Source organism: Equus caballus, chromosome 5 (assembly GCF_041296265.1).
Source record: "Equus caballus isolate H_3958 breed thoroughbred chromosome 5, TB-T2T, whole genome shotgun sequence".
Classification (NCBI taxonomy): Eukaryota; Metazoa; Chordata; class Mammalia; order Perissodactyla; family Equidae; genus Equus; species Equus caballus.
In genome coordinates, this window is record NC_091688.1 from 4,819,997 (window position 1) to 4,847,557 (window position 27,561).

The 27,561-nt window shown below is 44.4% G+C and overlaps 1 protein-coding gene across 2 annotated transcripts; it reads left to right on the top strand.

Moving 5' to 3' along the window:
* Positions 1-284: 284 nt before the first annotated feature.
* TBX19 (T-box transcription factor 19) lies at positions 285-27,561 on the top strand. 2 transcript variants are annotated; one of them, XM_001494278.6, is made up of 8 exons: positions 285-655; positions 10,330-10,594; positions 12,043-12,177; positions 14,899-14,960; positions 16,356-16,417; positions 20,670-20,858; positions 22,858-22,993; positions 26,242-27,561. In XM_001494278.6, exons 1-8 carry the CDS (start codon positions 453-455, stop codon positions 26,525-26,527), a joined length of 1,338 nt encoding a protein of 445 aa, XP_001494328.1. In that variant the 5' UTR covers positions 285-452; the 3' UTR covers positions 26,528-27,561. The 2 variants fall into 2 exon arrangements, with proteins under 2 accessions (XP_001494328.1, XP_070122738.1); XM_070266637.1 differs by lacking the exon at positions 20,670-20,858 and having other exon boundaries at positions 322-655.

The window sequence follows — 27,561 nt, forward strand, 5'->3', positions numbered from 1 at the left end:
TTGCCTGATTGTTGCAGTCTGGGCCTGGAACAATTTTAATTAATGGGAAAATGGTCCTCAATACACCGATTAGACCTCTTCAGGTACAACAAGATAAAAGCCTGATAATTTGGATGGAGTACTCTTCTTAAACGTCTACTCTATGCACGGCAGCCAATGGGAAAGCCAGGCTCTCTCCACCTGATCCAATGAGTAATTAAGAGAGGGCTTTTTCTTTCCCACCTCTCCCCTCCCTCTACCCGCCCCCCCCCAACTAAAGCTTAACAGGTTGGTGGTATAATTTGGAGACTTAAGGGGTGTCATGCTCAGAGCTTAGGCAAGAGCCAGGGCATCTTCTCTCCAGCTCTCCAGGCTCTGTCCAGCTGGGTTGGAAAAGCAGGCAAGGGAGAGCAAGAAGGAGGTGGAAGAGAGCAAGGTGGGTAGCATTTCTTAGTGGAGGCGGAGAGGGGCCTATGGCCATGAGTGAGCTGAGCACGCAGAAGACCAGCGATGGCACTGTTTCTCGCCTGCTCAATGTGGTGGAAAGTGAGCTTCAGGCAGGGAGGGAAAAAGGCGACCCCACGGAGAAGCAACTTCAGATCATCCTGGAGGACGCCCCTCTCTGGCAGAGATTCAAGGAAGTCACGAACGAAATGATCGTGACCAAGAATGGCAGGTGAGTTTATCTGCAGCCCTGCTTGGGCTGGCAGGGCTTAGCAAGAGAGGTCAGACCCCTCTAATATTGAAGAGGCTGCCGCTCTTCACTCAGAGGCAGCGGGGTCTGATTAAACATGCTCATGAGAAGGACCGTCTCCACGGCTTTCCCCCAGCCAACTTAATTAATTTCTCTGAGATCATTGGAGAAGTGGAGGCTGAAGCCACCTGTCTTGCATGCATTTTAAATGGAGAAATTCTGGGAAATTACTACATAGAGGGGCATGCCCCATAAGTTTGGGAAATGTGCTCAAAAGTCAGAAAATAATACTGATTTTTGACTGACTGCATATTCTGGAGCAGATCTGAGTCCCGTCTCCATTCAGATAAGGTGAAAGACAACTTTATTTGGAAGCTGGATGGTTTCCTCATAAGGATAGCAAACTTGTCAGAAATTTCAGACTAGTTGAAGATTGGGAGCAAATGGCAAATTTGGTCTCAGTGCTTCTCCCTGCATCCGCTTCCTCGTGTGTTTGTGGTGAGCGCTTGTTTGAGACTGTCTGTGTGTGAGGATGTGAGAGCCACTGCAGAAATAGTGAGACCATAATATCCCGTCTGGGGAAAGAGAAGATGCCTTCTTTTCTCTCATTGCAACAAATTGGGGATTAATTGAAACTGATCTCTGTCGGCATTTCTTGGATTCTGTTAAATCTAGACCACTCTGGAGCTGTCAAAGTAATATTAGAAGCTTTCGCTTGGTAGAGGCGACAGAAATATTTTGAAAGAAGTCTTTACTGCTGCCTGCTTGGCTGGACTGGCTCCCAACATTCAGTGGATGCTCACTGATCTTTCGGTTCACATGGTCGCAAAAGTACAAAACTTTGAAAGGCATTTTCAGTAGGGCTAGTTTGGGCAGGACTGTAATTGTCACCTTTGAGAGAAATTCTGCTCCCTATTAGGGACAAGTGGGGGTCAGCAGGACTCCTGCAGGCTTTTGTCCTTGTGCAAAATGCTTCCATTCCTGATGTCTCGCTTTTCTGTTTTTGAGTAAAATGCACAGTGTAGAAAATGAACCATTCCTTGTGTATCTGGGAGAGTTATGAACTTGAGTGCTGTTGCATGACATTAAAGTGCTTTGTAAGTGAAAAGTGTACCAGAAATAAGGGCATTTCAATAAACTGTGATTATTACTGGTAGTAGGAATATCAACCTTGCTTGATGTTTGTATTCTCTCTCTCTTAATGGGTCCCATGGTTATTTCATATGTAGGGTTGATTACTTTTCGTATTTGTAATCCAGGGATACCTGCTCCTAATCTTGCTCTCTATTTACACATTGTTTTTGGCAGAAAGAAGATATAAAACATGTTTTTAATTTCAAAGAATCACCTCAAATTCCTAACTGGATTGACTTTCTTTCCTTTCAAAGATGAGAGATGACGTAATTGTAAAAATTTTATGATGTCTGATAATAAGTAGAACTTTCTGTTTGTTATTCTTTGGACTTATTGAAAAGTAGTTACACTAACACTGAGCCTCATACTCTCTTGCTGTCAGAGTGGCCACATAGGAAAGCAAAATAAGCACAATCACTAAGTAAAAATATAGTTCACCTATTACAATAAGGAATAGATAAAAGTTTCTGAAACTGTTATAAAATTCAATTTAATAATACGTGATATTGGCATGTACTTTTACAATTTAAGAAGAGCATTCTCTTGCCTTTTTTCACCTATATAATTTTTTCTCCATATTTAAAATTTAAAACTCTTCACAATTTTAAAGTTACTTAGTATTAATTATGTGAAAACTATTCGTTGTAGAAAAAGTCTAATTTTGGTCAACTTGGTTCTTCTCATCTGTGGAGGCCCCGCTGCTGTTCTCTTCTCCAGTGAACTGCATCTTTTCTTAGATTCTCTTAAGGTCTCTGAACCCCTTAGGGTCAAGATTTTGCCAGGAGGTAGAAAGTTCCCTTCATACTTCAGATAAAGAAGGGAAGACAAATCTCCAAGAAATTGATGTGGTTGATAACGAATGGGCTTGGTCTGGAATTACTCTCAATCTCTTAGTTCCACAGATTAAATTGTTAGCAACACTTTACTTCTGGATAGACAACACATCTTTCTCGTTTTGTCATCTTCTTTCCTCTTCATCTCTCTTTTTCTCCTACCCATCTATTCCTGTCGGTCTCCTTCCCACCCATTTTCCGCTGGCCATAGGCCCGCTGTGTTTCTTCCAGATGCCCCATCCCTGCCTTTCACACCAACTCCCGAGTCCGATGCAGAGGGGTTTGGGGCCCTTCTCTGTGGAGAGCGACGTTCCCGGTGTTTAGTGCCGAGCCCCAGCCCTCTTCATCCACTTGACCTGCCTGTCCTGTAGGCAGCTGACTTTTGACTGTTCTAAAAGCTTCCTGATGTCGTCAGAAAGCCCTTGTACGCTTGAGGTCTCATTTTTCTGCATAATAGCAAGTTTTGAAATAGCACAGGATGGGCTGCTGAAAGAATTAAAACACTCATTTTTGAGTGGTGACTTACTTTTATGTACATAAACAGGAGGCTTGCCTCAGACCTTGATCAGAAGTAGTAAAGAGAGGATTTTCTCTGAAAAACACTGAATGATCCACAGAAACTGGGATCCTGATAGCCTCATTCCTCCTTCCTTCCATGCCTGCCTCCTTTCTCTCTCCCCCCTCTTTCACTACTTCCTTTCCCTTTCCTCCTCCTTTTCTCCCTCCTCTCTTTTCTCTTTTGAACTTTTAGGTGCTCGTATTCAGTAGTCTTTCAGATGTGACAATAACAATTATAATTCTTAGAGCTCACGTGAGCCATCTGTAGTGCAGCCAGCTGTCATCTCCATCCTTTAAGCCAGGAACTGATATTATAGGTGCAGAAAAAAACGTTATTTCAGGCTTGGAGGCAAACAAATGAAGTCTCTTGCACCTCCTGTTTTCTTTACTGTAACATCTTCACCTTAGGGGAAAATGCTATATTTCATGTGTGTTTCCACGCAGTTAAATAATTTTGACTTAATTCTGATTAAATTTGCCTTGAGCAGGTTTTAAGAAATTGGGAGGATTTCTGATGTAACTGTCGCACCCATTTATTTTCATAAAATGAGTGTTGGAAATCACTAGATTGAATTTGCCAATGAGTAAGGGATGCTGCTGCAGGGAGTTGATGCTGGTAATTTCCAGTGAGGGCTTGTGAGAGGGGGAAAATTACAGGTGCATGTCAGGCAAATAAGTTTCCATGTCCCATAGCCCACAGTGTTTTTCTTTGCACTTGATGGTTGCAGTTTATGGGGATCATGTGTATGTGTGTAATCTGCCTCTACCCAGGCCCCTTGGTTCCCTGCTGCTATTCTTACACCTGCTCGCCTATGCATAAGCATCAACAGCCACGTGCCACTCACACCTCCTCGTGCGCGTGCACACACACACACACTCCAAAAGCTCTGATGAGCACTTGATGAATATCATAGTTCTATGGGGAGATGGAGGAAGGATTTGACGATGGATTTTGCCATTGACCGTCTCTGCTGTTTCCTTGCCTGCAAAATCTGCCCCTATGTCTTCCTGCAAACCTCACTCCTCACCTCCTTCAGCAGTGCTGCTCTCAAGGTCCCCTGTCAGGGAAATAAAACTGAAAAACTAGCCTCACAGCAAAGCCCAACCACCTGGAGCACGGTTTTGTGGAGTGCTCATCCACCCTGCCACGCTGGCGCCTGCCCCTGTCTCTGAGTTAGGGCTGATTTACATAGTTCTCAGCTCTTCAAAGACTCAACGAATGGTGCCCACAGGTGAACAGATGACATCTCCCTAGATAATGCATCCCATGGTCATTGTGAGGCAGGAGAAGCTGAACTTGGCTTAGAGCCGGGGGATCTCCCGTCCCAGTTACAAGACTTTTGGCAAGTTGACTGACTTTTATTTATTCCTCATTGGCAAAAAGGAGATTAAAAAATACATGGCATCTCTTAGTTCATTTGTGATATAAAAGGAATTGTAAGATTCTTGGCAGATGAAGTGCTAAAGAGAATAGAGCAATAAACTGTGGTACCACTTTTCAGATGTGTCCTTCTAAGAGCCAAGATGTCATGGCTTCTTTACTTTTTTAAACAGCTTTATTGTGATATAATTCATGTACTATATAATTCTTCTGTTTAAAGTGTACAACTGGGTGGTTTTTGGTATATTCACAGAGTTGTGCATCTATCCCCACAAACAATTTTAGAACATTTTCATTATCCCCCAAAGAAGCCCCGCATCCCTTAGCCATCACCCCCTGGTCCCCCATCCTCCCCAGCCCAGTCAACTACCAATCTGCTTACTATCTCTATAGATTTGCCTACTTTGTACATTTCATATGAATGGAATCATGCAACATGTGGTCCTTTGTGACTGGCTTCTTTCACTTAGCATAATGTCTTCAAGGTTCATCCATGTTACAGTATTTTTATTGCCAAATAATATTCCATTGTATATGTATACCCTATTTTGTTTACCCATTTATTAGTCGATGGACATGTGTTATTTCCACTTTCTGGCTATTATGAATAATGCTGCTATGAACATTTGTCTTCAAGTTTTTGTGTGGATGTGTGTTTTCATTTCTCTTGCACATACCTAGGACTGAAATTGCTGGATCATATGGTAAGTCTGTATGTAACTGGCTGAGGAACGGCCAGATTGTTTTGCAGAGCGGCTCCGTCATTTTACATTCCCACAGCAATGTGTCAGGGTTCCAATTTCTCTACATCCTCACCAACATTTGTTATTGTCCATCTTTTTTATTACAGCCATCCTAGTGAATGCGAAATGGCATCTCATTGAAGTTTTGATTTGCGTTACCCTGATGGCTAATGATGATGAGCATCTTTTCACGTGATTTTAGTTTCTTTAGAACATGAGGCATAGCTCCTGAACGTCTCATGAAAGAAGAAAAGCCTTTACACGTTTTCCTATTCTGGAATGAAAGGTCACACTGCGTTCTTTGTGAGACCTAGCATGATGCAGCCGAGAGAGAGAGGAGGCCACTGGAACCTGCTAGTGGAAATAAAAATGTGAAGTTTTTCTTCATTTGGCCTCAGCCACACTGGCCTCCTCTTTCTTCAGTAGCCCTCAAAGGTCAGGGCGTATCTGGCCCTCAGGGCCACTGTACTTGCTATTCCTTTGCATGACTCCTTTCTTCTCATTGTTTATTTGTTAGCTCAAATATCACCCCCGGCCCTACCTCAGGTCTGTCTAGAGTAGCTCCCTATGTGACATCACCCCTTTTAGTTCCTTCGTGGCACTCTTGCGGTCTAAATTATATTAAGAAAAGACCTGTTTACATTTTTGTTGCCTGACTTCTCTGTTAGAATGTAAGCTTTGTGAACTAGACACTGGCTCTGCGGCTTTTTTGCCATCGAATCCCCACCTGGAACAGCTCCTGGCATTGAGCAGGTACTCAAAAATCATTTATTAAATGAGTAAATAAATCTCTAATTAGGTATTAAGATTTGGGAAACTATTAAGGGGACTTTTCCTTTCATTCTGGCCTGATCATATTTACTTACTAGAAGAACTGAAAAGGAGAGAGACAGGAAAAACCAGTGCGGTGCATGTAATAAAAGAGAAGGCAGTGGGCAGAGTGTAAGGAGCATGGGCTTGTGCTTCCTGAGCCCCACTTTCCTCATCTGTAAATTGGGCATAACAACACTGACCTCCTGGGGGCGAAGCACGACTTAAATGAGATTATACACGTTAAGTCCTAGTTGCAGAATAAAATTCAGTATATGTTTACTATTATCATTTGAAAAACTATCTTGCATTAAATCATCTCTTAAATCTTAAGTCAGAATTGTATGGGACTTCCTAACACTTCACACCGTGAAGGTGACAGCCTTGCTGTCACACACGAGCAGTTGTGCCACTACTCTGGCAGTTTAGTGTAAGGGGAAGATATGTGAGTTTCCTCTTTTTATTTTTACACGTACTACATATTCTATTGGGAAAACTTTCAGTACTTTTAAACTTTAATGTGTGAAATGACAATTATACACATTTCATTCCTGTGTTTTCTTTTAAAAAAATAAAGTTTATCATTTCAGAAAAAGCCCTGGACTAGGAGTCAGACCAGCTCTCTGTGTACGTCATGTCAACAAGCTGGACGCCTGGCTGTCAAGATGACCCTGTCTGACCCCTGCGGTCACTTCTGATACCCACTTTTGTGATTATTTGCAAATGACATTTGTGCTTTCTGGAGGCTTCTGTTTTCTACAGTTGGCCGATATCATTAGAATAATTGAAAACATTAAAATATATTGTGAAAGGGAATAGTTTAGTCTGATTTGAAGAGAAAAAAATAGATAACAATCCTTCTTTTGGAAAAAGAACAAAAGAATATGCAGCTGGAAGAATTCAGATGACATAGGCAGCCTCCCTAGGGGAGAATCATCATTTTCATTAACATGAAAATATAATCATGTCATTAAGGGAGGGGAGAGAGGAGGCAAGTAATACAACACTCAGGCAGGATCTGGATTTGGGATGCATCATCTGATGTACTTTTTCCCCCTAGGAATTTGATTCAATTCATATACTTGTCCTAAGCTCCTATTCAAATGAATATTCTTTCCTTGAGCCCAGGAAGACAGAGGGAAGGGAGAGACAGTCCTGCTGGGAGTCAAGGGAAGGAGGGAGTCATCAGCACTAGCCGTTTCCCACAGGAAACCCCAAAGCCTAGGATCTCTGTGCAGATGAGTGTGATTCAGCTGGAGAATAAAAACTGAGGTGGTATTAAATTTATTAATTTAGTATTTTTTGAGAAATAAGATATCAGCAAATTCACCTTTGTAAGTGTACAACTTAGTAGCATGTAGAATATCCACAAAGTTGTGCAACAATCATGACTATCTAATTCTAGAACATTTTCACCACACCCATAAAGAAACCTCATAGCCAATAGCGGTGTAGGGGAGGAAGAAATTTGCCCTACACTTCTAGGTTCTCCTGGCAGGTCTAAGAATTAAACTGAGATGAGGCAATAACAGGAGAAAATCAAACAAAGGTTAATAACATTTATACATGGGAGAAACCCAGGATAACTGAGCCAAAATAATCGAAGCCACCACCTTAGATACCATCTTCAGCTAAAGACAAAAGAGGATGTTGGGGTTAGTGGTTTGGGATTCCAAAGGGGAGGAAGAGAATTCCCATGCAGATGGAAAAGCAAATGTTTGGTAAACAAATGTTTGCCATACTTTGCAGAGACAATGGGACATGGAGAGGACTTTGATCAAATGGGCCTTGCTGGGCTCCTCCCTGTCTACCACACCTCGTTTATATTATACTATATAGTTAGCTGTGATGATGGCTTCTTCCTGGAACAGGCCTTCCATCTTAAATTCTTTTAAGCAGCTAGGGGGAAGGTCAAAATTTCTTCCTGAGTCTTTTGTTTCTTAAAAATAATCAAGCCAAAGAGACACATCTTGGGGTGGCAAATTCTGCTCCCTTACAGCTAACACTCCCTATTCTACCTAGACTTCTTATCTCCGGAGGGAAAAGCAGAAGGGTGTGGTTCCTGTCAGCCAGGCAGGAGGGAGGCTGAGTTGATGCCTTTGTGTTTTCAACTTCTAGAGTCATTGCCCCAAGGTGAGATTCTAGAACAGAAGCAGAACTGAGCCAGTCAAAGGTCTTGGATATAATGACAAGATAGCCAACACATGCAGACCACTTAGAGGTGCCAGGCGCTTGAAAAAGCACTTTGCATGAATCTGCTCATTGAGTTCTTGCAACAACTTGATGAGGCTGGGTGGTGAGATGATGAAACTGAAGCTCGGAGAGGTTAAGTAAGGCAGCTTATGGCAGTATACTCAGGAAGGCTGGGAGCTGAAACTAGGCAAACTGAACCAGAACCTATGCTAAAAGTCAGGCTTCCCTATGGCATCTCAAGGCTGCCATCTGTTGAATGCTTACCAAGCGCCATACCAGGAATGTGGGTGTCGGGTAGTGTAATGATAAAATTCCCCAGGCTCTTTGAATTCTTCCATGAGATTAGAAGTAGTCTCTAAGGCAGGGCATTCAGGCAAGAGAGGGTGCTGAAAACAGACCCCCACTACGTGTCCACAGTTGGAGGACTAAGTTGGAGGAGGAGCCACCAAAGGAGGTGGAAAGGAAATTTGATGAGGTGGGGTGAGCCAAGGCGGAAAAAATCCTTTATCTGTCCACAGAGCTCAGGGAGCCCATGTGATTTAAACTCAGGAGACAGGGAGCCTGGATGGCTGAAGTCCAGCTCTAGATCCATCTCTTGTCATTTGCCAGTCAGTTCCTTCACTTTCCAAACGTAACAATTCCCATTCTATCTCCCCTCAAGGCTGGGCACCTCTGGACACAGTAGGATGTCCTTGGTGACCCTCCAGTTCCTCATCTGTGCCCATCCTGCTCTTAATACTCCCATGTTCACATGGAGTGTTATGTGCTCCTGGCACCCTTGGATCCTCCTCTTAGCAGTGGGCACATTCCAGTTTTCCCCTTTTCATTCTCCTCCCAGCCTCATCAGAAGTATCAGTCCTTAGGGTGCCTCCTCCAACCCCCTTTAGCTCCGTGTCGTCTTAAAAGGTGAAGATACTCTAGGCCAGTACATCTTAAGCTTTAACGTTCCTGTGACTCACTGGGGATTTTGTAAAAGCACAGATTCTGACGGTGTAGGTCTGGAGTGAGGTCTGAGGTTCCGCCTTTCTCGTAAACTTCCAGCTGATGTTGCTCATTCGTGGACCACTTTGAGTAGCGAGGGTCTAGACGCTAGATTGTTAGCTTCTCTACCTGGGGACTCGGATTTGATAAGAGGGATTGAGAAATACGACAGCATCTGGGGCAATCAGGAGGGAGGAGGTTTGTGTCTGGAAATCAGATCTTTTGAGGAAAGATTGGAGCAACTTAGAATGTTTGGTGAAAGAAAAATAAACTAAAGGGAATCAGAAGTCAGGTGAGGTAGTTTCTCCAAATATTTGTGAGAGTGAACTTGCTGGTATTGTTCTCGAGAGTGGAAGAAGGACCAAGAAATCCAGACTAGCGTGTCTCGAAGTGTATTGGTCAAACACAGACTTTCACAAAATGCTCAGTGGAAAGATGGTTCCACTGTTATGTACGTTTAGAGTGTGCACAATCCCACAACTCCTGCTGAAAGGTTCCTGGCGCACATTGGTATAGTAAAGTCTCCGAGAAGTCCTGCAGGAAAGAAGCTGGTGTAACTTGGTGTAGCCAGGGGTTCCCCTCACTTGTTTTACTGTGAAACCATGTTTTCTCTATTAACGCTATTACTAGTATTCAGAACTTGTGTTCTTGTGAGACTGGCAAGAGCTGCTTTGTGGCATTCATGTGAGAATCCGATGTAAGCTGGGAGGAAATCTTTGACGAAAGCTCTCTGTGAGAACATGGTGTCTGATCCTCCTCTGTCAAATGACTAGAGCAGTGGTTTCAGACTTTAAAATGGAGCACAGCAATTTGAAGTACGACTCCAACATAAAATGCATTTATACAAAGAGGCTCGGTGGAACTGGGGCTGCGGGCCTGGCCTCTCCTTATTCCGCCTCCCCACTGGGGCATTCTCTGCACCCTGAGGCACTCCATGGCAGGCTCCTTGGAGTAGAGAGATGGCTGGACGAGGGGATGGTCCCTAACATCCCTCCTGTGGCTCGTTTCTGCCTTTTCTTATAGACGGATGTTCCCTGTCCTAAAGATTAGTGTTACAGGGCTGGACCCCAATGCCATGTACTCCCTCCTGCTGGACTTTGTCCCAACGGACAGTCACCGCTGGAAGTACGTCAATGGAGAATGGGTGCCCGCAGGCAAGCCAGAAGTCTCCAGCCACAGCTGCGTCTACATCCACCCCGACTCCCCCAACTTTGGGGCCCACTGGATGAAAGCGCCCATCTCTTTCAGCAAAGTGAAGCTGACCAACAAGCTCAATGGAGGTGGGCAGGTAAGATGGGTCGCTGGCCACTCCACTGCCCCACAACGCCAATTAAGAAATATCAAGGGTGCATTTAGGCAATTAGAGGGGTCCTCACTGATCGGTCACCTGGCCACCCAGCTGCCCCACAACGCCAATCAAGAAATATCAAGGGTGCATTTAGGCAATTAGAGGGGTCCTCACTGCCTCTTCTCCCACAGAAGCCAATTATTCCCCAGAGTCCAAATGTAAACAGGAATAAACAGCTCTTAATTGGTGCTTTCAGTTTTTAATGGACTTCCTGATGTTAAGAGAGAGTGAGAGAGCCCCGCCGTTTACTTAATCATCAGGGCCTTTCAGAGTTTGTCTTGCGAGGGGGCTTTTTACCCACCAGAAGGGAGCCGCGTGTGGGCACCGGGGTTGTGTTATCCCTCTCCCCTTTTTTGGTGTAAGTGGTGTGTTGGCAATAGACAAATGCCTTAATAAAAAGCTGCTCCTAAATGAAATAATTGCTACCTCCTCTTGGGCATTATGATAATTATCAATAGAATATTGAATCAACTTTGGGCTTTCAGAAAAAAAATCCAAACAAATGTTAAATAAGGAAGGTTTTATTTAACGTCTCCAATTAGAGTAAACAAGATTTTGGGGCTTTTCCTCTTTTGTTTCTTCTGGTAGGATTGTGAACACTAGTGTACTGTGTAAGGTGGTTGTTTATCACATAAAATATAGACTGTTTGGGGGGATTAGAGACATAGCTGGGAGGAAAAGGTCTTGATTACTCTCCCCCACCCCCCCATATTTCATTTTGTTCAGCCTCTTGGCTCCCAGTCTTCTCGCCCCTTTTCTGATCTCTCTGTCCTTAGCCAGCTGGGACGGGGGAATTCATTTCTTGGGGGGGGATGTAATCCACCCAAGTCTGTGATATGCAGAAGGTTCCGGTTCTTTATTAAAACAGGAAATTGAAAAGTAAACTATTATTCTGCTCAGATTTCACAACAGGAGACTTCCGATAAACCTTTTACTTGACTCACAAAGAGTGGATGACGCGGGACCCGCAGACGTCAGATGTCATCACTCTTTCGGTAGTCACTGTGAAACGCATAGTATTTTGTCAGTATTTTGAGATATTAGGGTTCCTCATATGAAGAAAAACAATGTGTTTTTCAAAACCCACATTGTGCTGAAAATAGGGAGAGAAAAAAAGGGAAGCGAGGATTTTGGCAGAAAACTGAACACTCTTTAGAACAACTCCTCCGTGGCAGAAGCTCCAACGTTATGCTCCTGGGACCTTCTGAAAAAATTCCCTCATTCAATTCTCTGAGAGGTGGGGGCAGCTCAGGGGACCTATGCTTTGAAGCGTGTGGCCCTAACTGGGTGGGTGCTGAGCTTGGGACTAACCGCTGTGCTGGCTCGTCTATCACCTGTCGTGCACTGGGCTTTGCATGTCTCCTCTTTCTCTTCTTCCACCGCAACAGATAATGTTGAATTCTCTGCATAAGTATGAACCCCAGGTGCACATAGTGCGTGTTGGAGGCGCCCATCGAATGGTGACGAACTGCTCCTTCCCTGAGACCCAGTTCATAGCCGTGACTGCCTATCAGAACGAGGAGGTGAGTGCGTGTGCAAATGTCACCTGGGAGAGAGAGGTGCGACGGTGGGGGGGTGGGGGAGGGGTGTGGCTTTTATTGCCATGACCGAGCTTGGAGGAAAGGTAGATTTTCCAGGATTCAGACATACTCAGCAGAGAGGAAGTTGAACAGTGAGGTAGCTGCCTTCTGCTCCCTCTTGCCTGTTTGTCACAGGCCCACCAGCCCTTCCTTTTCTTGGACCGATGAGGCACAGTTGTGCATTGTAGTAAAATCAACAGAAACCCGGGAGTCTTTGCTTCAGGGCTTGGTGTGCCCTTGGCCTGCACAGCTGGGTGTCTCTCCTGCTCTAGAAGCAAGTCTGTGCAATTGATCCAACCGTGTACCTTCTTTGGGTCTGTGTTATGCTATCTGTCCTGTTTGTTAGATTTTCTGAGCACACTCGGGTCTCTTCCTGCCTAACTTGAGCCACTCTGGCGGGTAGAGCTGAATAGCCAGAATCCGGCCTCTGTGAACTGGATGGGAGCAGGATGTTTGGGTCCCTTCAAGTAGTCCAGGGGTTCCCAAGCCTGCCGGTCAGAAGCACCTGCGGGGATGCTGGGGTTCTTTTTGATTAGCTTTTAAAAAAAAATCTTAAAGGTAATAAATGTTTATTTAAAAAAACCCCACATAATAAGTAGTTATAGATGTAGGTACAGTGAAAATGAAAAATAAAAGTTTAAAATGTACTCTTTCCCTCCTGCCTTTTGAATCCCACTTCCTGGGAACACTACAAATTATAGCTTGAACTGTGTTTCTTTTCTCCGCATATTCTGTGCTTATGTAAATATATGTGAGAATATAGATTTCTTCACATAAATTGTCTCATATTGTTCATGTTAGCCTGCAAATTTCTTTTTCTTCTATTTAACAGTGTATTATGGGTAACTTTCTTTGTAATTAGACTAAGGCATATCTCCTTTTCTGAAATGCCCGCAGAGGATATGTCATATTTCAGGCAATCAGCTCCCCACTGATGGACGTGTAGGTGGCTTCCAGTTGCTTTATTTTCTCTTGTAAATAAAGCCGCAAAGGATATCCCAAAACATCTACTGTTGTTTCTTGTGTCGTGAACACCCAGAACTGGAATTGTCCTGTCCAGGAGAGTGTATGTTTAGAATCAAGGCAGACATCGCCAGCTGCCTCCCTCCAAAGGGCAGATCCGTTTACAGGCCCCACGCCATTCTCAACACTGCAGATTACCAAACTTTTTCAGATTTCTTAATCTGATAGGTAAAAAAAAGTTATTTTATTGTTGCTTTAATCTGCATTTCTTTATTTGGAAGATTTAAAAGATATCGAGCTCCCACCCAGCGAACTGAGTCAGAATCTGCAGGGACGGTGCCCAGAATCTATAGTTTTCAAGTTCCCCTAAAGAATTCTGATGAGCATCCTACTGCCTTAGTGCCCCCAGGTGAAACTGAGTTGCAGATTTAACTCACATCATAGATGTGCAGAGAAATGTAATTTCTTTTCTATAGGTAATCTGGCCTCTTGGCTGAGCCCCTCCAGCAGGCCAGAGGGAACAGAAATTCACTGCATATCTGATAGTTTAAACAGGTCCTCAGGGGGTGCTCAGTCTTTGTAAGCTAAAAACGCTTCCTTTCCTGGATCCCTTCCTCCCCTGCTTCTCTCCCTAGGATCGAGTCTGGGTCTATGAGGAGAGAGTGTGGCTTTTGCAACTCTGGAAAGTGGGATGAGTTGGGGACCATGTCCTAGCCTCCTCTGGTCTCCAGGGCGATGCTGCCTGTTCTCTTAGTCCACGGCCGCCAGAACTTGTCATCTGGTTTCCTGCTGGGTAGATGTTCAGAAGTTTTCCTGGACACTTGCTGGACAGTTCCCTCTGAACCACCAGCCCGGCTAAGGCCCCCTCTCCAGCAAGCTACCCAGCCTGATGCTGTATTTTGGGTCTTGAATATGTCTGTGGAAATCAAGCTCAGGAAAATGTAACCTCAGAGCCTCCCTCTGCAGAAAGCATGTCCCTGCCAAGTCGATGTGGATGCCCCTGACGGGAGAGAGGGCGGGAGGTGGGTGAGGGAGCCAAAAGTCCCTTGTGACCACTGCTAGCTTTGCTCACGCGCCTTGCCTTCTCCAGGTTTGAGCCAAGAGGACGTCCAGGTCATGTGGATCTGACTGCACGGCTCTCCTTTGTCTCCCTCTTGATTTCTTCCCACAGTTCCTGGGCCACAAAGGCTTTTATTTTACTTTTTTTCCTTCCACCAGAAAGCAGCAAGTCTTAGGCCCTTGCTGATGTCAACATTCTTTTTGATATTTATTTATTCAGCAAATATTTGTTGCGTATTACTACATGCTGGATGTTGTTCCACGTGCTGGGAATACTGCAGTGAATAGAATAGATGTGGGCCCTGTCCTCAAGGCACTTACATCCCAGTGGGGAGAGATGAAAACCAAATATATGTCATATATATATTATATGTATTTGCTCATTTCTAATGCTCTGCCCTTTCTTGGCTGACTGTTCACTGCATTTGTCATTTTCACCACATGCCACAATAAAATGCTCCTTGGCAGAGAGAGTGCAATGGTGATTTCAAGCAGAAGTGAGCAAAGGAGCATGGAGAGGGAGAAAAAAAGAGAGAGGGGAAGTATTCTGATTTTATGGAAATTCATGGGTGAAGAGAGAGGGTCCTGTTTGCACACGCGTGTTCCACTCTCACTAACACTTTTTGTCTTTGTAAACCTAAGATAACAGCTCTCAAAATCAAGTACAACCCTTTTGCCAAAGCCTTCTTGGATGCCAAGGAAAGGTGAGTAGAGAAATTTCAGTAAAATCTTGTGAATTGACTTCTGCAATTGTGAAATTTATGATCATCTCGAAAGGGTCTGGACTAGTGGCACTTGCATCACCTTTGACAGAAATATGTTTTCAATATCAACTTCAATATTCAACAAAATCAACAAACTCAACGATCTGTCCCTTATAATAGGGATCAGGAGACCCTCCACTGGCAATGTTGTGTCAGCTCTGTCTTACTCTGGATTCTTGAAAGTATCACAGCCAAATTTAAAAAAAATTAAGTGATTTAGATTTTTAATAATTCACTCTACTCTTCCCCCAATTATCTCTGAGTAGTATGGTGTCAATAAACTTGTTTTTTTAACAACTACATTTAGCCTAGTAAAGCTGAGTAATTCATGCAAGTAATTCGTAAAGATGAGAGGCCCATATCTTTCAAATCTGAGAGAAGGGAAGTCAGAGACTTCTGGGGGTGTGAATGACAATTCTACCACTTTAGGTCAGGGGCTTTATATCTCTGTATTTTTCCTTTCCATTCTAGAAAAAAAATAAAAGGATAATGGTACTTATTCTTGACTTCTATTAACAAGGCCCAGAGTATATACACGATGACCTGTGAAGTGTTCAGATTTTATTGTCTGAGTTTCAGATCGTTTCAATTCCTCCTATAACTGTCTGATTTTCCCTTTACATCTTAAAGGCTCTGGATTAATAGACAGATGTTTACAATGATGTGTCAGGGGGTCTGTCCTTTCAATATCTGACTTAATTTTCAATGATGTAGGAGACAGACTTAAAACTTTTTCAGATGACTAAAGGCCCAAAGAAAATTGGATGTGCGAGATAATAGGGTCTAGATTCAAATTGATAGTAGCACAGTATAATAAGGAGAATTTAGGACCTTGAGTAAGAGGTCCTGATGCCGAGTCCTAGCTTTGCCATTTCCCAGCTGTCTGATCTTGTGAAAGTCGGTTTACTTCCCTGAGATCCACTTTGTTAATCTGCAAAATCGGCACAGTGAGAGTTCCCTCACAGGATATCACAGGTGTGATTGTGACCTGAAGTCCTATGCCAATCTCAGCTGTGGTAATTGGGGCACGAAATTAGGCAGGCAGGAGCAATGACCACAAATCAGTATGATCAAACCAAATAGAGACTGCTGCCGCTGTAAATATGGTAAATTGAAGTAACCGTAAAATTGCAACTCAAAGAGCAGTTGAACAAGTAGATAAAAGTGCCATGGAAGTAGGAGAACGGGGGAAAGATAGTAGCTTGGAGAAAAAAGGTGTTTGATTTTCCTATTCCAAGAAATGGATTGCTCTCCAGAGATCACTGTGGCTGTGCTTTGTGCTAGACTCGTATGATAAGCTGGACGGGCCGCAACGCCCTTTTGTTACTCTTTCAGGAACCACCTAAAAGACGTCCCGGAAGCTGTCGCTGAGAGCCAGCATGTGGCCTATTCTCACTGTGAGTTGGCTGAACTGGGTGATGCCTGGGGCGTCTAGGAGCAATCTCCCACCACACTCAGAATTTTTACTTGTCCTGACGGCTTACGGTCTATTCCAAACCTTCTATCTAGACTCAACAGGTTAATTCTTCCACTCAAGACAAGTTTATGCCCTTTCCAGAATTCCCAGAGAGAACCAGTGTTCCTAAGGGGCTTAAATAAATCTTAGGCAGGAGATAAGAATGAAAATGATGAATTTCTTAGACTCTAGTTTCACGTCAGTGAGGCTAGGAACTCTCAAAAGTGCATGCTGGGTGTATCTCCCGCCTTCACACTCTCCTCTCTTGTCTCTGTCCTGGATTCCCCCTGTTGTTAGTGTTTGCTAATTTTCAGTGCCTCAGGCAGGCTGTAGCCGTGCAGATGAGGGAGAGCCTGCATTCCTTGACTGGAAAGCAGCAGGGAGAGTTGGGGTGATACAGCTGGGATTCCGCAGGTGGCATTGGCTGTTCCTGACAGGGTGCCACCCTCTGTAAGTCTCAGATTGTAGAGGAGGCCCCGTGGTGGAGCAGGTCCTCTGAAGCTGCAACAGTAACCCAAGGTCAGCGACATCAGAGTGGACAAGTTACCCCTGGTGTCTGTGACACTCTTTAATTTGGATTATAGTGGTTTGCTAAGATCCTGTCTGCAGTTTCCCACCTATGGAATTCTTCACTCCCTCCTTCTCTAAATCTTAATGCATCTTCCATTGCAGAAATGGCAGGATACCCCCATAAAGAGAAGCAGCTCTCAGAAAAGCATTTTTTAAAGTGACCTGGAATAAAAAGCCTTTTTATGTGGGAGAGGAGCGGTACAGAACCACACCTTTTCAAAGTCCATGCGTTGCAGTCTTCTCAGTAAAATTCTTGAGATGTGTACGTTGTATGTGGGCAGAAGTGTGGTTCTGGGGATCTCTTGCCTGGCTTTGCCCACTGGACCCCTGAATCTTGATTCTATTAGTCAGATAGGGACCCCTCAGGCCACATGTCTATACAACAATGGGAAAAGGAAGACGACAAAAGGATTTGTTGAGAATGACTGACCCACGCTTTGTGAGATGAACTCTGTACAATTTCCTTACTTATACTTAAAAAGTATTAAGCAAAGACAATGGTTTCTAATCAAAGTTCCATTTCCTTATTATTGAAGCCCCAGGGACAATCCTTAGTCAACAATCTTGAGGCACAGCTCTGGCCCTGTCTGAGTCCTCATCTGCGGGTATCTCAGTTGAGATCTGGTCGGTGAGACGCGCTTCTTGTTTCAGGGCCTGCGTTACTACGTCTCAGTCTTTATCCGTGAACTCACTTGAAGTAGAGCCTTCTATTCCGAATCAATATTTTTTATTGTGGCAAAAAACACATAATATAAAATGCACCCTCCCAACAATTTCCAAGTGTACAGTACAATATAGTCAACTACACGCACATTGTAGTGCAGTAAATTCCCAGACCCTCCGCGCCCCCCCCCCGCATCCTGCGTGACTGAAACTACTTCTCCAAGCAACGCCTTGCCTCTCCCTCCCCCTAGCCCCTGGCAGCCACCATTCTACTTTCTAGCTCTCTCTCTCTCTATCTAGTTTAGATACCTAAAACATAAGGGGAATCATGCAGTATTTGTCTTTTTGTGACTGGCTTATTTCACTTGGTCTAGTGTTCTGAAGCTTCATCCATGTTGTAGCATCTGACAGGATTTCCTTTTTTTTTTTAAAGCTGAGTGATGTTCGATAGTACGTATACACCAAACTTTTTTATCCAGTTATTTGTCGATGGACATTTAGGTTATTTCCACCTCTTCGCTATTGTGAAGAATGCTACAGTGAACATAAATATGCAAATATCTTCAATTCTTTTGGATATATACCCAGAAGTGGGATTCCTGGATCATGTCGTAGTTTTATTTTTAATTTTTTGAGGAACCTCCATACTGTTTTCCATGGCAGCTGCGCCATTTTACATTCCCGTCAACAGTGCACAAGGGTTCCAATTTCTCCATATTTTGCCAACACTTGTTATTTTCTGGTTTTGTGTTGTTTTGTTATTGATAATGGCCATCTTAACAGTATGAGGTGATATCTTATGGTTTTGATTTGAACTTCCCTGATGATTAGTGATGTTGATCATCTTTTCATATACTTTTTGGTCATTTGTGTGTCTTTGGAGAAATGTCTATTCAAGTCGTTTACCCTTTTTTCAGTCGAGTTTGTCTTTTTGTTGTTAAGTTGTGGTTGTTCTTTATATATTCTAGATATGAATCCCTTATCAGATATATGGTTTGCAAAGATTTTCTTCCATCCCATAGGTTGCCTTTTCAGTTTGTTGGTTATTTCTTTTGCTGTGCAGAAGTTTTTAAGTTTGACGTTCCATTTGTCCATTTTTGCTTTTGGTGTCATCTCCAAGAAATAATGGCCAAATCTAATGTCATGAAACTTTCCCTTGTGTTCTCGTCTAGGAATTTTATAGTTTTAGGTCTTACATTTGTCTGTAATTCATTTTGAGTTATTTTTTAGATATGCATAAGATAGTAGTCCAGCTTCTTTCTTTTGCACATGAATATCCAGCTTTCCTGACACCATTTGTTGAAGAGACTATCCTTTCTCCATCATATAGTCTTGGCACTCTTGTTGAAGATCATTTGACCATATAAGTGGGGGTTTATTTCTAGACTCTCCTTTCTGTTCCATTGATCCATATGTCTGTCTTTATGCCAGTACCATACTACTTTGATTATGGTAGCTTTGTAATATATTTTGAAATCAGGAAGTGTGAGGCCTCCACTTTTGTTCTTCCTTCTCAGGATTGTTTTGGCTATTTGGGGTCTTTTGAGAGTCCATATGAATTTTAGGATTGCTTTTTTTCTACTTCTGCTGAAAATGCCATTGGGATTTTGATAGGGATTACAGTGAATCTGTAGATTACTTTGGGTTGTATGAATATTTTAATAATATTAAGTCTTCTAATCCATGAACATGGGATGTCTTTCCATTTATTTCTTTTTTCTTTAATTTCTTATGGCAACGTTTTGTGGTTTTTGGTGAATAAGTCTTTTGCCTCCTTGGTAGAGTTTATTCCTAAGTATTTTGTTCTTTTGATGCTGTTATAAGTGGAATTGTTTTCTTAATTCACTTTTTGGATTGTTCATTGTTACTGTATAGAAAGGCAACTGATTTTTATGTGTTGATTTTGTATCCTGCAACTTTGCTGAATTTGTTCTAACAGTTTTTTTGTGGAACATTTAGGGTTTTATATATAAGATCATGTCATCTGCAAACAGATAGTTTTATTTCTTCCTTTCCAGTTTGGATGCTCTTTCTTTCTCTCTCTCTCTTTCTCCCTCCTTTTCTCTCTCCTTCCTTCCTTCCTTCTTTTCTTTCTTGCCTAATTACTCTGGCTAGGACTCCAATACTATGTGGAGTAGAAGTGGTGAGAGTAGGCATCCTAGTCTTTTTCATTATCTCAGAGGAAAAGCTTTCAGTTTTGCTCCATCAAGTTTGATGTTTGCTGTGGGCTTGTCATACATGGCTTTTATTATGTTGAGGCAATTTCCTTATATTTGCTTATTGACTCTTTTTTATCATGAAAGGATATAAAATTTTGTAATTGCTTTTTGCTGCGTCAGTTGAGATGATTATTCAAAAATAAATTTCTATGAGCTATTTTGCAGCCTTCTAAAATGTTCTGCAAGGTTCTTGCCATCAAGATGTGCTAGCCAGCTCCCTCTCTGCTTTCAGAGTCCCCTATTGGGTGGTGATGGAGGCATCCTGTTTCCTTTTGCTTGGAGTGAGAACTAAGACCCCTTCCCACTGGGCAGAAATAGAGAGGCCTCCACTCTTTCTGTGTTACCACATTAAACATTCCCTAGTAGCTGTAGATCAGTGAGTTACATATACATCTAACACTCCTTCCTAGACTGACTTCTAATCTAATTCAATTAAGTCAGAAGCAACTTAATTTTTACGTTTCTATTAACTTATACTTTCAAATAGTCTTTCATATATCTGTGATTCCAGTGTTCCTTAAGAGGTTTCAAACTTTGATAGGACCTGTCATTCATCTCCCAAGAAGCCAACTTAGCTGCGAACGTGGAAGGACAGTGCCAGTGGGGGTGGTGGCACTTATCTGCACGTGGGCAGATAGTGTCCTTCACACAGAAACATAGCTGTGCAAAGTGGCTGGTTACCTGACTTTTTGTATAAAGTTCACAGTGTCAGTTTCTGTATCTTCCTCTTGTCTGTTTTAGTGGGAGGATGGATCTTTTCCAATCCGGATGGAGTGTGCACAGCAGGAAATGCTAATTATCAGTATGCTACTCCTTTGCCTCTGTCTGCTCCCCACACCCACCAGGGCTGTGAGCACTATCCTGGCCTCCGAGGACACCGGCAGGCTCCTTACCCTTCTGCTTACATGCATAGAAACCATTCTCCCTCAGGTGTGTGGTTCTGCTAATGATACCCTTGGGGATATGAGGGGGAGCGGGGTGGAGAGAAATGGATAAACAGATAGTAAAAAGAAGTATCTGCAGATGGAACCCCTTTCATCTAATATATGTGCTGTTATTTTATATTATTATTTTAATGTCTTAGTTTATTTACTAATATAACATTATTAGTGTTTTGTAATTATTTCAGAAGACAGTCTCCTGGTTCTAATGGGAGTAAAGGCCTCCTCCCAGGGTGCTGGAGTCCCGAGCAGTTTCAGGCTGCAGCTCTAAAAGCCAAGAGAAGTTGTGGGGGTCCGAGACACTCAGCTCAGGGCCTTCACTTGGCCTTTTTCTACAGTTGTGTTGCATGGGAAGTCCAGGGAAGGGAGGGAGAAACGAAGGAAGGAAAGGAGAAATGAATCCAAAGGTTGATTTCTCATTCAATTATTCATGCGGCAAATATTTATTACAGGCTGACTGTGCCAGTTTCTGTCCATGAAGAAAATAGACAAATACTCGCTCATGGAGATTCTATTCTCAGACGGGGAGATTGATGTTAAATAAAACAAATAAGTACAGTTCATGGCACTGGAGATGGAGGAAAGTGTTAAGATTCCAGCCTCAGAGACCTCCTGAGCTCTGAATCTGCAGAGGGCTTTCCTGGTCACCAGCTACCCGTCCCTGTGGCCCTTCACCTGCTACTCCCGGCAACTGCGACAACTCCTGCCAGGAAGGGAGAAAATGTAGCTCACTGATATCAGAAACTGAGCAGTGTCCTGCTTCTTTCCCATCGTCAGCACACAATACATCTGAGCATCTGCTGTGTCCTGGGCGCTCCTCTAGGCCGTGGGGATAGCAAGGCAGTTAGGGTATAGTTTCTTCCCTGGAGGAGCTCAGGGCTCTGTGAATACATAAATAATTCATCACAATACAATGTGGTGAGAGCTCTAACATGGTCCTTGGACCTGCAGCATCACTTGGGAACTTGTTAGAAATGTGGACTCTCAGGTTCTCATTCTGAAAGAGTCTACATTTTAACAAGATCCCCAGGTGATTCTTATGCACGTTAAAGTTTGAGAAACATTCTATAGAACACATATGCCCAGATGCTATGGGAATCAAGGAAAAAGAGCAGCGAGATCTGCCCAGAGGGATTGACATTTAACTTGAGCTTTGAGGGATGAATAGAAAAGGACAGAGGGGGCAGTGGGCAGGGGTGAAAGGATGGATGACATGGGACACAGGCAAAGGTGCAGAGCACTCCAGGTAAGACAGCAGTATGAGCAAAGACATAGAAGGGTGAGAAACCCTGGGTTGGCTGGGGAACAGATTTGGAACAGAGTGTGGAGGAGCAGGGAGAGGTGGAAGATGCAAGAGCTGAGGCTGAAGAAGTTGCAAGTGTCAGACCATGAAAAAGAGTGACTTGGCCACATATCTATACTGGCATCTTCTTCCTCTCTCTCCTCTCTCCCTCCTTCCTCCCTTCTTCTCTTTCCTTCTTCCTCTCCCTTAGGTATACACTGTTTATGCAAATGGAGATTCAAAGACATAGAAGACACTATTCTTGAGAAGTTTAAATCTACTTGGGGCTGTTGAGAAGAATAAGGTCCTTGTTCTGAGAAGTCTCATCTGGGGCACTGGTGGCCCTTGGGCTTATCTTGAGGGGCTGATGATATGGTCCGTTCTTACAGAGGAGTGATTGTGGTGACATGAGTTAGACAGATCTGTGTCACAAAGGGCAGATCACCTCCCTCTGTGTCTCATGTATAAAATGGAGATGATAAGTTGTTGTTGTGAAGATTAAAATATGAGCGGCATGTGGCATATGGTTGACATTCAATAAACCTAAGTTCCTCCCTCTTTTCTGTTTCCCTCAGAAGGTACTAACCAACTATTGGCACCTGTAGCACAAGCCATGGTTATATTTTATCCTAGGATCATGTCATTGGTCGCCATCTTTATATATTCCGCATGCTCCATCAATTCAACTGTTGTTATTTTCCCAAAGTGAATTTGATAGAAAGCTCCAGCAATAATCTGCAAGTTTTCTCCGGAGCTGACAGCTGGACGTCCTTATCCTCCACACCCCATGCCAGCATCCTGTCTGTACCCCACACGAGTGGACCAATGAATCCAGGGCCTAGGTAAGACCAACACCAGCAACTTGCTCTCTGGTGGGCTTGGGAGTTTACTTTAGGGCTGGGGACCCAGCTTCGCTCTTTTTCCTAAGTGGCTTGCTCTGAGCTATTGTCCTGACTTCTAAGCCACTAGGAAGTAACGGTAACAACAGGATGGACCTTTTACTCCTGGAGAGAGGGGAGTGGGAAAGCACTGCTCAGAGATATACTCTTTCTTTTGTAGCATTGGTATTTTGTTTTTAAAAGGGAAAAGACATCATGGCCTGGGCTCATTCATCTGGAGCCGGTCAGAAATACCATACACTGTGGTAGGAGCAGATAGATACCGAATACAAGGAGATCGAAGGGGAAGAGTGTAAATACACACTGAGATCTCAAGACCTGATTGTCCATATTCTCATAAGCCACCCATTCTAACAAGGGGACAGATAGTGGGTGCCTGGACCACACCCGGGTGACAGGGCTAAGTGTAGCATGTAGGACCCACGGCATCACTCTCACACCAGAGACCTGCATTTCGTTCTGACTTCTGGAAATCAGTGTGGTGGCGTGGAAAGGAAAGGGGCCTTGGAGTCTGACAGCACTTCTGTCAGGACTCTGGCTTGAGTCCCAGTTCTACTCTGATTGACTTTGTGACTTTGTCGATTTTCTTAGCATCACCAAGCTGTAGCTTTCTTATCTTGTAATATGGAAATAAGATGAGCTACTCTGTAGGTTATGGGGACACCAAAATGAGAAATCACAGGAAAATGCTTTGTAAGTAATAATGTGCTATATAGAGGTCAGCTGTTAGGTTCAACATAGATAGGCAGAATTTTGAGAAGGCCCAACAAGGGGATTCAAAATTACAAGACGGTACTTGGGGAGATGGCAGATGTCTTGGTGTCTGTAGGTCTAGCAAAAGGGAGGAGAATGCAGGGCTCGGGCCCACAGCAGAGCTCCTCAGGCTTCACTGTGCATTAGGATCATGGGGAATGTTGTTTAAATACGGAACCTGATCGGCAGGTCTGGGTTGGGGCCAGTCTGCATTTTTAGCAAGCTTCCAGGTGTGGCTGATGTGGCCTAAACTGTGATCTTGATGTCCATGTTGCTGCGGCCCACAGGGTCTAGCGCGGTGCTGTCCAGTGCAGGCGCCACGAGCCACCTGTGGCTGTTGAACCCTTGAAATGCAACTAGTCCAAATTGAGAGGTGCTGAAAGTGTAACATACACACAGAATTTTAAAGACTTAGTACAAAATAAAGGATAAAAGTAATTTTTTTACGTCAAGTGCATGTTGAGATGATATTTTGAGTATTTTCAGTTACCTAAAATATTATTAATAATAAGTTCAGTTTTTCTCTTTTTATCCTTTTTACTTTTAAAAATATGGCTACTAGAAAATTTAGCCTTGCATTTGTGGCTCATATTTTATTTCCTTTTTTTTTTTTTTGAGGAAGATTAGCCCTGAGCTAACTACTGCCAGTCCTCCTCTTTTTGCTGAGGAAGCCTGGCCCTGAGCTACCATCGTGCCTATCTTCCTCTAGTTTATATGTGGGACGCCTACCACAGCATGGTGTGCCAAGGGGTGCCATGTCCGCACCCGGGATCCGAACCGGCGAACCCTGGGCCACCAAGAAGCGGAACGTGCGAACTTAACTGCTGCGCCACGGGGCCGGCCCCTCATATTTTATTTCTATTGGACAGTGCTTGACTGGAGGCTCTAAGGGAAATGCACTGATTTGGGCTGTGGTGGGAAGTGAGAAAGAGTGTCCTTGAAGATATTAAGCAATCATGTGCCTAGTTCTGTACTAGATATTTTATGTAAGTCATTTATAGTATTTAAAGGCATCTACAAGGCTGGTATTAAAACTCCTATTTTACTAATGGAGAAACTAAAGCTCGGAAGTGTTAAAAACTTCCTGTAAGCAAGTGATGTAACTCAGAGCCCTGGTCTTCCCACTGGCCCAGGAGGCATCAGGAGGGAGCTCCGGGGGATATTGCAAAAAAGTCTCTTCTGGAGGTGGGGCCAGAATCCCGGCAAGCAGAGCTGGCTCAGAAAGAAGCCCAGGGCATGGGCTTCTGCAGGTTTCCTATGGTCCAATGAGGTCTCTGGTATCTGAAATATGGCCCAGAGTGCAGGGTGGCGTAGCTACCTCTGGTTCCCTCGTTGGCATATTTAACCCATTCCTGACTTTATAAAGATTTTGCAAGAGAAAAACAAATGTGTTCAGTGCCATCACTGGGTAATGAGCCTATTGTCAAGCAATGCAGTGTCAGGCAATGCAGGGTCAGGCAATGCAGAGACTCTAAGATGTCAAACGTGGTGACGACTAAAGGCTTGAAGCATCGCGGGTGATTCTCCCTGTTCCGACTGCGGTCATTTTCATCTAGGTTCTATGTTAAGGTGCAAAATTTGCTGCACATTACAATCAACTGGAAAGCTTTTAAAAATCCTCATACCCAGGCTGCATGCCAGACCAGTTAAATCAGAATGTCTGGGCCAGGGCCCAGGCATCAGTATTTGTTTTAAAACTTGCAAGTTTGTGAACCAGTCTAAGGAATAAGAGAAGGCCAAGGAAGTGGTCCAGCTGCCTGGCTTTTCCGCCAGGAACCAGGGCTGACAGGTAGAGACCAGGAATGCGAGACGGAATTATCACAGCCACCATGGACTGAGGGCCATGTGCTAGGCATCGTCTGCTCATCATCCTGTTTAATCCTCACGACAATATCTGTAAGGTATGTGTAATTATCACTCCAAATCTTGAAGACGAGGAAACTGAGGCTCAGAGAGATTAAATAATTTGACCAAAGTCATGGAGTTAGTAAGTGGCAGAGCCAGGATTCAAACCCAGGTTTTCTGACACAGTGAGTCCTGGTTGTTACGCCGCATGGCTTCTCCTGGCCAGTGAGGGATCTTACTTCCAGATCCTCCCGTCCGAATGTTCCCCTTTCCCTCCTGTCCATGTAACCAGCTGCAAGGGAGGCCTAGAGAAATAAAATGCTGTGTTTAAAATGAACAACTTGCCTGGCGCAGGGCCAGTGTCAAAATTTAGGGCTCGGGGCTCCTAATCGTATGCTTATTCCACTACATCTCGCTGCTTCTCTTGGCGTCTCTGCAGAAACAGGGCCATTCTGTGTCCAAGCTAGAAACAGAGCCGTGGCCAGGTGCCATCTCCCTAGACCCGGTGGCTCCTCTCAGCAGGTGTACATGCTCGTCAGGTGGCAGTCTTTCCAGGGAGCGTCACCAACCATCATCTCTCTCTGTCTCTGCAGCCCCTACCCTTGCCTGTGGACCATCAGCAACAGCGGTGCGGGCCCTGCCGGGCCGGGCACAGAGGTGCACGCTGGCTCCCCGGGAGCCTTTCTTCTGGGTAACCCAGCTGTGACTTCGCCCCTCTCCACCCAGGCACCCACCTCGGCTGGCGTGGAGGTTCTAGGGGAGCCCTCGCTGACCAGCATCGCCGTGTCCACCTGGACAGCAGTGGCCTCGCATCCCTTCTCAGGCTGGGGTGGCCCGGGTGGGGGTGGGCTCCATTCTCCCTCCTCCTTGGACAGTTAGGCAGGATCTTAGGGAAGGGGTCAGCAGAAAACCTTCTATGTGTAGAGCTCTAGGAACCCCCTCCATTGAGCCCAGTGAGTCAGACTGCAGGTCTCCCCACCCCGTGAGCTAGAGGGTGGGTGCGTCATACCAGAAGCCCACTGGAGGACGGATTAGTTTGCAAGATGCTGTTATTGTCCCTTCCGTCTCTCCATCGTTTTCTTTTTGGGCTCTCTTCTTCTCTGCAGCTTCTCCATGCCATGCTCAGGCGACAAAAGCTCTTGAGAACCTTCCTTGTGCTCTGCCTGTTACTCTCGGATGATTCTAGAAGGCTGCACTTCCTGTTCTGTGGGTGCAAAGCTGTTAAGTGAGCTCAGAGTTTACCTAGCCTAAGGCCACTGCTTCCTAGCTTTGTGCAGCCCTGGAAAGTAAGTGTCGCCAGAGAGCAAGAGGGTGTGAGTTCACAGAATGAAGGTAACAAAAATAGAGCTAATCATGTAATGCTCAGAGCAGTGTGCCTGGAATTGAGGAAAGAAGATGTCATTCCGTTGCTCAGAGACCTTTGATGGCTCACCATTGCCTGCAGAATGAAGTCACATCTCCTTACTAGAGGGAGATCCCCTACCGTCTAGCCAGACACTCCTCTGGCTTTAGCTGCCTCTATATTTCAGTCAAGGCAGACATTCCGTCTCTGTTCTCTGGACATGCAGTGTCCTATCCCCTCTATACCTCCTCCCACCGTCTCTGTCTGGTCCCACCTGTGCGAAGCCTACCCACCTCCCGGGCACTGGCTGTGGTGCCACTCCCCACAGCAAACCCCCCATCAGCCAGGGCGCAGCCCGTCCGGGCCGGCTCCCTGCTCTCCTGCTGGTTCCGCCTCTGCTGTAGAGCTCACCTTGCTCTGCCTGTGTTTTTGTGACCTGTGAGTGTGTCTCTCTCACTAGACTGTGAGCCCCTACCTTGGGGTGAGGCCTGGCCTTCTCGTCGTTGTGCCCACAGCACCTGGCACTGTGCCTTGCCTGTAGTCGTGCCTAATAAATACTGGCTGAGTTGAA